Source organism: Pelophylax lessonae (assembly GCF_965119305.1).
Source record: "Pelophylax lessonae genome assembly, chromosome: 4".
Taxonomy (NCBI): Eukaryota; Metazoa; Chordata; class Amphibia; order Anura; family Ranidae; genus Pelophylax; species Pelophylax lessonae.
The window spans coordinates 431,715,815-431,728,495 of NC_138771.1; the positions used below are offsets into that span (position 1 = coordinate 431,715,815).

Below are 12,681 nucleotides of genomic sequence, written 5' to 3' on the forward strand. Positions count from 1 at the left end.
TGACATATTCATGTAAATACAAATTTGAAGCAATGGTCTTCAGTTGTTTAGAAGAAAGAGATCTATACATTTTCTGAAAGTCAAGAAAAATATATACTGTACTTTATGTCCAATTTCTAGATTTTACTTGATAAAATGATTTTACCTGTTTAAGATCTTAACCTTATTAAGAAACTTTGCAATGCAAGTTTTTTTTTTCCCATGGTTTTTACTGTATTTCCAAATAAAGATGAAATTACTTGTTTTTTTCAATAAACCGTAATAAACTTAGCAAGTTTAATTGCACTTATATCTGTCGCCAGTCCATAATATAATTTGAAGCTACATTTAGTAAACAGATCATGCAATGTCAATGCATGTAATGCTTCTTAGAATATTGCAAAAAAGATACCTGTTTAGGTTTATGCATTATAAACACATATAAGGTAGGAGATTTAACAAAATATACTTACTTTCGTTCTTGTGTTGATGTTGTTTCTTGATTAATCATGTCAAGAGGGTTTATATGTATTTGTGGGGCTTCAGTGTCTGGGGCACAGCTGACACAGCCAGTCCTGGAACCAAACCCAGAATAGATTTCATTGGATATCATTGTTAGTGTTTCCTGTGGAGAAGAAGGATTGGTTGAAAAGGAGGTGACTTCCTCTTCATTTCCAGCAAAGGAAGACAAGCTTGATAACGGGGAACGCTGCATAGTATCCGCTTCCATCTGAGTCTTGTGTTGCTGGTAAGAGGATCCAGGCTGTAGACTTTCTTTGTTCTGACGCATAGGCAGAGTAGGAATGGGATGAAATGGTTTCCCAGCCTCAGCGGATGTATTCTTAGGAATCCCAGCCTCTAACTCCACCCCTCCTGGCTTCAACTCTATCCATGAATTCTCTGTATCTAAGCTGTTTCCCCTTGAAACAACTGTTTCCTGCAGAGAAGAACTTCTAGCAACACTTGAATATCTGTCTAAAGAAACAGGTGATTGTACAGCATGTATGCTAGCTGCGGCTATAGCATTTGCATTGTATTTATTAAATACTGTCCTAGGTTTCGGTACTGGTTTGACAGCCAACTCTAAATCACCAATTTTTTCATGGCTGTTGTTTTTATTATTAATAGCATCATTTTTTTCAGATATCTGGGGGTATTCCAAAGAATTAGTCTTCTCAATGTTGCATAAAGTTGGTAATGAATTTGATTCTTCAGAAACGTGTCGCAATCGACTCATTATTCTTTTTCTATGGCCTGTTGCTCCAACACCAATTTTCTGAAGAACATCATTGTCCACGGAAAGAATATCTTTGACTCTATGGTACCCGTGCTGCCTAAAGCTGTCCTGGTACCTCTCAAGATGGATGGCAGAGAGCCAATCTGCAATGTCCAGCTGTTCGTTGTCAGAGGAAGACATGGCCACTGTGGCCCCCAATCATCTGCTTACCAAAATAAGAGCCAGGTGACCATATTGGTGAGGGACAGCAGATAGATCTAGAAAGAAGTAAATAATTTACACATTAGGCACATTAAGTAAAAAAATTTAACACATTGGGGTTGATTTACTAAAACTGGAGAGAGCAAAATCCGGTGCAGCTCTGTAAAGAAACCAATCAGCTTCCAGTTTTTTTGTCAAAGCTTAACTGAACAAGCTGAAGTTAGAAGCGGATTGGCTACCATGCAGAGTTGCACCAGATTTTGTACTCTCCAGGTTTAGAAAACCAACCCCATTGTTTGACTACATTTTACAGCTCTATTTGTCATTATGCCCCCATAACCACATATATGCACATATAAGTAAAAGTTGTATTTAGAATGCAAGTTTGGAGATAGCTACAGAACTGTATTTAGGTATATAAGTGCAGCGCTCACATACGCAAAACTAAAATGATAAAAAAAAAAATAGTAATGAAAAATAATCCTATGAATCACCAAGATCTTAACCCTAATGTCTTCTATCCATCCAAGTACTAACCAGGCCCAACCCTACTTGGCTCCCGAGATCAGACGAGATCGAGCAAAGTCAGGGTGGTGCAGCTGTAGGCCTTACACCCCTAATGTTAACAGCAATACGTATAATCAAAATGCTTTATTTAAAAAACCATATTGTGGTAATATACAAAAACACAGTGATATTGTGGTAATATACAAAAACATAAATCAACAAAGTGCCTAAATCCAATAATTCATATAGAGACATGTACAACAGAAAATACACTAGGACAAAATAAAAAGAGTCCCACAAGCCTTGATGAGAAAACAGGATGAGCTCCTCAAGCCATCACCATCACACATTTGTAAGGTCTCCCAGGTGTCATTCGTCACACACAAGGCTTACCAAATAATGCGACCCTATATATAGGAGTGGTTACATATGCATAGTGAAATTCCTCCAGAGAAAAGACACTCTCTCCAGCCTCCAAGGGACCTCCACACTCCACAGAGACACCAGGGATTTTGCTGTCAGTTGTCACCATATACATCCACAACTTGCAGGGAACCGCTGCACCACTGGGAATTAGCTCAGCAGAACCGATGCACGCATGATAAAAAAGACACTTTAAATAGCGTAAAAACCACCCATAAAAAGGATTTTGATAAGTGTAAGCACTTACAATCATCCAGAAGTAATACATGGTAGAGCAACATGGAATTCCAGCATCTAAGATGGTCGCCAATCCTTTGCACATGCTCAGTAGCATGCATCTGGGTTCGCCCTATCAGTTTCATCACAAATGACATTAACACCCTCATGATCCAGTGTCTAGTGGAACATGGTAAAAAGGGACAACACCAAGGCACAATTTGTTTTCTTGTTTCTTCTTTACAGGGCTGGACTTAAGAAATGAGGAGCGTCTGAGAGTACTTTTAACACAGTAGCTTAAAATACATGTAGCCACCTGGTCACTGTTTTTTCTACATAGCCCTCCTTCATTCTGACATGGAACATGATTGCAGGTGCACTTGACCCTCTTTTCCACTTATATTTCATATACTACATATACCTGACCCTACTTCCCTTCTCTTCTCCCAATCCCCTTCTTCCTCCCCTTCTCTCCCCTTCTTTTTTTCCCTCTTCTCCTTCCCTGTTTGTTGGTCTTCCCCGTCACTTATCTCATCTACACTTTACTCTCTATCCTGCTTTAAAGTCCCTCCCCTCACATTCCTTTCGGCCATATTGCTGACCCACACAATTACCTTACCTCCCTGTAGGATATATTTTTGGATATCAGCTGGCCATTTTGTTGCCCACACAAACTTTGTACCAAAACCTATCTCTTGTTTTTCTTCTTTATCACAATACTTAGTGGTCCAAATGTACAAACTTTTACTACCCCTTTTCTATCCTCCTACCTCCTTTACTGAAAAATACAAGACATATAGGCATTATATACTTAACTATCCACATTTTCTGTCAAATGATGTATTCCATGCAGATGTGGTTCTTGTTTCCACTTGCATGCATCGTCACTTGAAATGTCTGTATTTTACTTTTATTAATGCCTTGTTAAATAAAGTTATTCTAGGTTCTCTGCAGTCTTCTGAATAAGGGACTAGAAGGTTCAGTTGTAGGGCGCAGCTTCCTCAACAGACCCGGAGATATGATTAGTCCAAGTGCCATATATAGAATTACTTCCCATGATCTGATGGTCATGGTGACACTTCACTTGTGTGGGCTGATCACTGTTTGCATAAATGCAGGATCGACATGTGTGTACGCCTTTGCGCGCGAACACAGGAGGATGGGGGGCACTATGATTTTTTTATTATTTTTTTTTTTATTATTTTATTTTTATTTTTACACTGTTGCTTGAATTTATTTATTTATTTTTTGGTCACCTTTATTGCTGTCAAAAGGAATGTAAACATCCTTGTGACACCAATAGTCAAGTGACAGATACTCTTTATGGAGCGATCTGGGGTCTGGGGTCTATAAGACCCCAAATCCCTCCTCTGCACTCAAAAGCGTTCAAAACACCAAGTTCGGTGTTTTTGAATACTTTCAATTTTTGAAAACTGGCACTGATGGTTTCCGAGTAAACCGGAAGTTATATCATGTCATCGCTTCCTGGTGACTGTTACGAACAGCCGATCCCGGTCAGACGGGAGTGCCAGAGAAAGCCGTGGGAGGCGTTGGGAGGGGGGACATCCCCTCCCACTGCTTGTAATAGCAATCGAGCGGCTAGTAAGCTGCTCTGATTGGGAGGGGGGACATCCCCTCCCACTGCTTGTAATAGCAATCGAGCGGCTAGTAAGCTGCTCTGATTGCTGTTACAAGACAGCCGAACGCTGGTACAACCTAAAGAAGTGGTTAAATAGCCATTTCTGCCTTTCTGACTGGGGGCGGCGCAGCCCCCCAAAAAATGCCGCCCAAGGCAAGTGCCTTGTATGCCTCGCGGTAGATATGCCCCTGGGGCCATATACAGTATTCTTGATAAACAGTAAACTCTAGGGTAAAAATGCAGAGCAAAACGTTCAATCTAGTTTTGAGTCGATTTGGAAAGGATTAGTATCGTTTTCACCAAGTGTGTTATTATTTTTTTTATGTATCTGACCCTATTCCCTCCTTTATTTTACTGTTTGTCCCATTGGTACATAGCCTTTCCAAAGGAATGAATAAAGGTTCTTCCACACAGAAGAAAAAGAACCCGCCATGACACCTCTAGCACAACAGCTATGTGGTGCCCAACATACTAGACATTGAAGATCCCTGAAGGGAGACAGGTAAGTAGCACTTGGAGGAGAAGTTTCAGTGGAAGAGGGTGAGCATTAAACTCAAAACCATAAAGCACCAGTCCTTTGATTCGAGAGAAAGAGGAATGTTTTTGTCAATCTCATCTTCTGAACAAATAGGGGACGAATTAAAGAAATAGCAAGCATATGATGCTGGGAGGTCATTTTTAATGCTGATAGTGGGCCAGGTCTTATCCAACATTAGTACCTGACCTCACAAATGCTCAGTTGGTGCAAATTCTCAGGGACACACTCCAAAATCTTTTGGAATGCCTTCCTAGAAAAGTGGAGTGTTACAGCTGTAATGGTGGGCCCACCTTTATAACTGCACATGGTTTTGCAATGGGTGTCTAGCAGCTCTGCAAATATCTGCAAACTTTTGGCAGTTAAGTTTATCTTTGTGTATGACGAATTTAGTTTTGCACGTCTATGTAAATGAGTCTGAGGTGAGAGGGAGGGTTTGGATCTAGTTTACAAGAAGATTAGAAGGTAATAAAAAAAAAAGATGAAAATGTCTGCTTTTGTGTAATTGTCTTTAGGTGTCCCCCAGTTTATGTCCCCAATGAAGAGAATACTGAGGGAAAATGAACGCACAAAACTACGTTATGCTGAAATATGATTTTTTTTCTAATTAGACAGTGTTCTTGTGGCCCAAAGCACACTTCTCAAAAGGGAAGACAAAAAGTAACATCAGGGAAATTTCTCACTTCAGAAAACAACAGAGATGGGTTAAAGTGGTAATAAACAAAAATTGAATACTGTATGTTGAATCTTACTGTTTCCTTTTTTGAAAAAATGTTTTATTGAATTTTACAACATGAACAGAGTAGGACAGTTTCAAAGACTCAAACATATCGAAGCAACCTAACCAAGTTGCAGACATATAACAATTTATCTCGTTTCGTTCCGCTCGCAGGTGGAATACTGGCCAAGTTCTGGAATTTTTGTACAGAGAGCAAAGTACATAGTTGGAGATAACAGCCAATAGGGTAGGTAGTGGATGTGAACAAGGGAGGTAATTCCATTCCCCCCGACTCCCCCCTCCCGACCCAGCGGGGTAGAGGGGGAGGAGTCCTGTTTTTTAGATGCATTAGTTTCATTTTTTAAAGCTTTAATTTTACAGTTTTTTTTTTCCAGCCAGTAATTGTTTTTTTTTTTCAACCCACTTCAACAGGACAGGCTATCCAGAAAAATTGGGAAAGTGTTAAGACAAACCATTTGAAGTGGAACTAAAGTCTGAATTAAAAAAATTGCAAGCAGTCAGGCTATTTATTAGAAGAGACATGCCATGTCTCTTCTGCGATAAAATTAACTTACCTTCCTGCTTGCAGTTTTCTATTAAATGTACACTGAGCTGTGTATGAGCAGCTCAGTTTACATTCTGGATATGGTGCCTGTGTACTGGGATGACTAAACTTCAGAGTATGCATGGCTGCTACATCATCCCGCGCTGGAGAAGGAGCTGGAGAGAAGATGCCATTAGGGGACTTTTCGAACCTCAGACTGTTAGAGACAAAGTAATATTGCAGACATAGTTCTGCTTTAACACTGACAGGAGGTATGTACAATGGTCGGCTTTTATTAATTTATGTAAAACTTTTACCCTAAAAGGAAAAAAAGGCCTAAATATGTTGGCCAAGTCCATCTAAAATTTCTAGTGCATCTAACACTATCCTCTCCCCAAAATTACAATTTTGCTGTTCAAAGATATCTCCGTTGCTTCTCATCCCAAAGTAGACTGAGTAAAGCCTAGTACATACTGGCCGAATGTCGGGTGGCATCTGCCGGTTCAATAGAAACTGTCCAACATTTGTCCCGTGTGTACTGGAGTTGGTCTGACAGAAGCCTTCAGTCGAAGGGCCATGATTGATGTCAGTACTATTAACATTAACACGCATTGATAGTCAGTGGCAGTAAAAGCTAACACGCCCCCTCCCCACAAACACCCACACACACACACACACACATTAGTGGCCATGGCAGTGAAAGCGTAAACCCCCCGCCCTATTGGTTGCCATGGCAGTAAAAGTGTTAATACCAACCACCTCTCATTGGTGATCATGGAAGTGAAAGTTAGCCTACCATATTGGTGACCATGGTAGTAAAAGTGTTATCCACCTGTACTGGTGGCTGTGGCAGTGAAAGTGTTAACCCCAGGCCCATTATTTCTCTCCTTCCCAGGCTGGGATATCACTTGTACTGTGGACGGAGATAACTCCACCCACTGTACAGTCTCTCTTTTAGTACTGAGTGCTGGAACACAGACAGCATTCCAGCACCCAGCACTCCGCTGCCACTTTGCAATCTGATTGGTGCCCAATAGCCCATGGGCTGAACGTAGAGGGCAGGGAGGCCACATGCGAGCCACGTATTGGGCACCAGGATCCTAGGCTTTCCCCACATCCCCCTCCTACCCTGTATGCCTGTACATGCCTTTGTTTCAACACAGGGCCGCTTCACAGTTTACAAGGCAGTGTTTACATAAAACCTTGTGCCTGTGGTGCAGTGTGGCACAACTACAAATGCTATAGAGATGAATGGGAGATCCATGACAACTCTCCTCCTGACCTTTTCAACATCTTCCCATGTAGCCGCTCGGAAGTTGAGAAGCCAATGGCAAGGCCCTAAAACTCTCACATGGAGGTGAAGGGGATAATAATTAGCCCACATATACTATATTGTCAAATGTATTGGGACACCTGCCTTTACATGCACAGGAACTTTAATGGCATCCCTGTTTTAGTCTGTAGGGCTCAATATTGAACCCTACGGACTAAGACTGGGATGCCATTAAAGTGCATGTGCTTGTAAAGGCAGACATCCCAATACTTTTGACAATATAGTGTAAGTGTCAAAACAGGCTGACACAAATCTTGCACAGGGTTAAGGAGAGGGGGGAGGGTGAAGCTATCAAAATGAACCGGTATATTTTAGGCTTGCATATTACGGTACTTGGAATAAAATTCATTCAAATGTATATTTGACTAGAAGGGATCCAAATACAGAATACAGACTGCAACAAACTAGGAAACCTTTAGATCACTGAAGCATGAGGATCACTGTGCATCATGTCTTGTGACTTCTTGTGTCCAATATTGGCTTTACCCCCAAAAAATGGATATAGTTGACTTTTGAAAAATGCACCCAATAGGCAATGGAGCTAATCAACCCAGGCATATGCCTGCACACTTCATGTGCTGACATTTCTGTACTAGGGACATTATATGTTAGATGTTTAGCTTGCCAATGCACAGCATTATTGGGCCAGACAGTCGTAATATAATGCAGGTAGATGGGCCACCTTGTAGATGGTAAACAAAGGGATCCATGATAAGCAGCAGGACTTTTGAGCACAACATTTACCACAAATGTAAAAGATTCCCCCAAGATAATGGCTTCTATCTTGAGGTCACTGCCATTGGTGCTGAGTACGTATATCAGTACCCCACCAGTATAGTTTCTCCTCAGCACTCTCTCTACCCGAAAGCAATATATCCTTCCTCCAATAATCTACTGTAGCCCCCCCTTCAGCAATACAAATCCACCCTGTCAATATTATCCATCCCAGCAATATATCCCTCCACCCAACAAATAGAGTTGCCACATTTTGTATTATAGAAGACTGTCAAAGTCAGAGTGGCTCTCCTCCAATCACATAGCTCTCTCTGCTCCATTTAGCAGAGAAAAACTTAGTGGAGCTGTGTCCCAAACTTTCTGATGAGCAGTCCACAGTGTGTGTAGTGAAAGCGAAGAGTTAGAAATGGGTTTCAAAGAGTTAATAAATGGTCCTGCTGCTTGTACTGATGATGTTTGCTCCCACTCATGCCAAAAACTATTCAGCATTGGGACTACTTCTGGTCCCCCTTCATGCTGGGGTTCCTTACGTTGGTCTCAAGGTAAGAACCCAAAGTGTGCAGAGGGGAACCAGGCATATGACACTCCTTGAAGATTTTTCAGCAAGGCTAACCCTTCAAATAAGTGGAGATCAATGGCATAGGTTGGAATTTAGTATTTCAGAATGACTTTAAAACATAACACTGCTAAATAGGCTTGCACCTAACGCACCCATATACGTTATATACGTTATGCCTGTGTCCACTCCATCGCACTACATGATGCTAACTGAAAGTGTTGAAGATTGGTCACTATTTTTAAATTTCAATCTAAAGGTGTTGCACTATCCATATCAAGTGCATACATTCATAACAAAACATCCAGTCAAGTGAAGAATAAAAACACAAATCATAATAAAATAAGAAAACGTTCATATAGGATCCAATAAAGTCCCTCAGAGGTAGAAAAGTGCTCTTGTGCAAAAAGTTAATTGATACACGTGTGTGTCCAGAATTCCGTTCATGTGTAACAGAATTCCATTTATGTGTAACAGAATTCCATGCTCCCGCATGGGTGAAAAATGTCTTCACACCCAGAAAGTGCGCACCCCACTCTAGCTGCTTACCAGCTATTATGACTCCACGATGGGAGTCTGGCTGCACCTTATCCTAATATGCTCATGGGATGGATGAATATCATGAGCCGAGATTCCAGGGTGGGTTGTCACATACCAAGAGGATCATCAATAGGCTCAGTAAGAGGGAAAGACAAGGGGGGACTCAAAGTGTAGTAACTCAAAGTTCAAAGCTTTTAATGAAGGTTAAAATTACTCACAAACCGGTAGGAATAAAATTGTATATAATGCAGTCAATCACATGCAGGCACCCAGGTAGTTGCAATAAGGACACCGCAGTGGTTCACTTTTTGGTTATAAATATGTTTACATTATTTAATTCCTGATGGAACAAAGTACACATAGTACTCCAGCTCATCTTCCTTGAAGGCCTCTTTGGCGATCAGTTGCCTGCACACTTGTATAAAGTACTCGAAACCCATACTTGAGTAAAAGTACAAGTGCTCGATCAAAAAGTGACTTGAGTAGAAGTGGAAGTGCTCTATCAAAAAGTGACTTAAGTAGAAGTACTAAAGTATTCAACATTTTTTGTACTTAAGTATTGCAAGTAGTTTTTTTTTTCTAATTTTGCTACTGAAGTACTGAAAGTAAAAGTACCAGTAGTTTAAAAAAAATTGCTACTCAAGTACTGAAAGTAAAAGTACAAGTACTGTGTTATGTAGTTATTAAAGAAAGAAGTCAAAAGTTTGAACATCATATTGTTTTTTATTATTTCAAATGATTAACCTAAAGGACAATCACAATTCCTTTGGCTGTAACTTTTTGTAAACAAAAACAGATAAAGTATGTCCCTCCCTTCCCCCTTTAAAGCATCCCTCGTTCTCTTCCCTGCATGTTTTTTTTTCTCCACAGCTTATTGGTGCGCAAAATCATATATAAACCAATGTGATATATAACAATATATTCCAATAATGAAATAAAGGAAGAGTGTGTGAAATCAAAGTCAATAAAAAGTCCATATATAAAATGCCATAACGCCATAATACCATATATATGTGACAAAAGAAGATGAATATATTTTCAAAGGTGCAGGAATCAAATAGGTGCTACAGTATTCCAAATAATAGGTGCAGACTCCCACCACCTTGTGGATTTCCCCCTTACCCGGCGGATGAAGGTAAGTGCAAAATTATATCCAAATAGACTCTTCCAGTGAAACAAAACTGCAAAACCCGTGCTCTCAACTTCCAGTGAAAAAAGCAAAATCAGCCTCTTACCAGAAAAAAGGTTCTCTTTCCCCTTAACAGCAGATATGTAGACCATTTTATTTATACATACAGTAGCATTTATTTTCGTATGCGCTGATTTACACATGACATTATACACATTTTTTTGAACTTCATGAAACCTGCCATCTACTGTTCTGGCAGTGGTCATTTTTATAATAGTAACGAGTAACTATGCAGCACAAAAAAAAATATCGGAGTAGAAGTATTAAAATCATCGAAAAAATGTAGTGAAGTAAAAGTGGAAGTAGGAGAAAAAAATTCTACTCCAGGAAAGTACAGATACCGCCTTTCGGTACTTAAGTACAGTAGTGAAGTAGTTCTACTTAGTTACTATACATCTCTGGCTGCCTGACACTCCAGCTATTGAGAAGCCAGCTGCCTTGAAGACAAGCACCGATAGGAGGAACACAGCCTGATGTGAGACTGACACATATCATCTCCCCCTGCACTCTTTGTGCTGGTGCTTGCCTCGGGCAAGTGCTGGGAGCCAGAAACGGCCACTAGCTATCAAAGCATGCGTCCCCTTTCTAGCTCCAGTGTTGAACAGCGATGTGCCAAGGCGGGGAACCCTGTCTACTATAAGGCCCACCTTTTTACAAACAAAATCGGAGAAACTAAATACAAGAATCATATTTTGAGATTATTATGACAAAAGTTTGAATTAATTTAAAAATACAAGTAAACATCCGTAGATACAGGAAGCATTTACCGTGTTAATCATTAGAACTCTGCTAAGCAGTGCTTTTATAATACAAAATACTCCTACAGTTGTGGAAAAATGACAAGATTGTCGGGAAAGAAACAAGCTTTCTTGTCTCTTATTCATTCCTCTGTCTGGAGTCATGTGAAGGAGATTAACTTCTTGTTCCAGTGTGTGATCACTTCTCCTTCTCAGTATGCTGCAGCTGACAGATCAGAACCCAGAAAAAAAGCTTAGGACACAGTGCCAGTCCAACAAAAGAATTGCAAGTTGAGCTACTCGCCCCAAAACCGTGTATCATGTCATAATATTTGGTGACCACAATAAGCACTTCCTGTGTATGAATCTCAGTCTCCTTTTGTCTGGACCAACCGTGTGAGTGGCAACCTGGAGTATAGCAGTATCTGTTCTGTTGTCTCACAATGCAACACAGTATTTGCATGCTTTGCAAGCTGACAATCAACATACTGTGCTGAAAGTGAGGGCAGATACAAAACACCTTACTTACTATAGACTAAGCAAATTAATATATTCTACCGCTCGACCAAATAAAATTATGTGAACTACTGCAACTCAAGTATCCCGAATACTGGGCCAATAAATAAAGTGAGAAACAAAATATGGTGTGCTGTCCCTTTAAATCTCAAAAACCACAAAATACTATTTTGTACATGAGTGCAAGCATAAAAACAAAATGTACACATATTAACACATGAATCAATGCAAACAAACAAATGCAAATTATTAAATAAAACAACAAAACAAATGCTGATGCTAAATCATGTGTGAAAAGTGCAAGTGCAAATAAATAAAAAATGTATAATGTGCAATATCTCTCACAATATTAAAGTCCATCAAAAAAAACACCTACTCAAATGAAATCCATGTATGGTTGATAGTGACAAAGTGCTCAGTGCTTAAAGTTGTTGTAAAGGCAAATCTATCATCCATGCATGAAGGTAGAAAACCTTGTGTGTGCAGCAGCCTCCCAATACTTACCTGAGCTCCCTCTCGATCCAGCGATGTCCACGAGAGCCTTGCCTCTCCAGGGACTCGCACTTCTGATTGGCTTTAGAGACTTTAATATGACTTTAAGGAAATTTCCACTCAAAGGTGCTTCAGTGCTCAAAGTGCTTGCATAGAGAGGGAGGCCTCTTACCAGATGAAATTGATCTCACATTACAGAGATCAAAAGTGCACAAACTCCATTTTCCAAATTGCACTTACATTGAGGCATTGAAAAGTGAGCAGTATTGTTAAAAACAGTCAGGCCGCAGTGTCACCCAACTCGCCGGGATGTGGTAATGTCACACATAGACCCCCTCCGACGCGTTTCCCCACAAATGACGTCCTCTGCAGTGTTAATTTCGTCGACTAAAACCGACTAAAACGTTTTCGTCGACTAACACAATTCAGATGACTAAAATACGACTAAAACTAAAATGGCATTTTAGTCTTAAGACTAAAATACGACTAAAACTAAAATGGCATTTTAGTCAAAAGACTATAACTAAAACTAAATCGAAATTTGCTGCCAAAAATTAACACTGGCGCATGCTCAAACCATAAAT

General features: G+C 40.1%; 1 protein-coding gene across 3 annotated transcripts in view; it reads right to left on the reverse strand.

The window, feature by feature from the left end:
• ARAP3 (ArfGAP with RhoGAP domain, ankyrin repeat and PH domain 3) overlaps positions 1 to 12,681 on the reverse strand; it is a 345,521-nt gene that overhangs the window by 173,697 nt on the left and 159,143 nt on the right. For all 3 annotated transcript variants that reach the window (XM_082254616.1, XM_082254617.1, XM_082254615.1), the window contains exon 2: positions 453 to 1,473. In XM_082254616.1, the coding sequence (XP_082110742.1) occupies positions 453 to 1,396 (944 nt within the window). In that variant the 5' untranslated portion in view covers positions 1,397 to 1,473. The remainder of the gene's footprint in view (positions 1 to 452; positions 1,474 to 12,681) is intronic.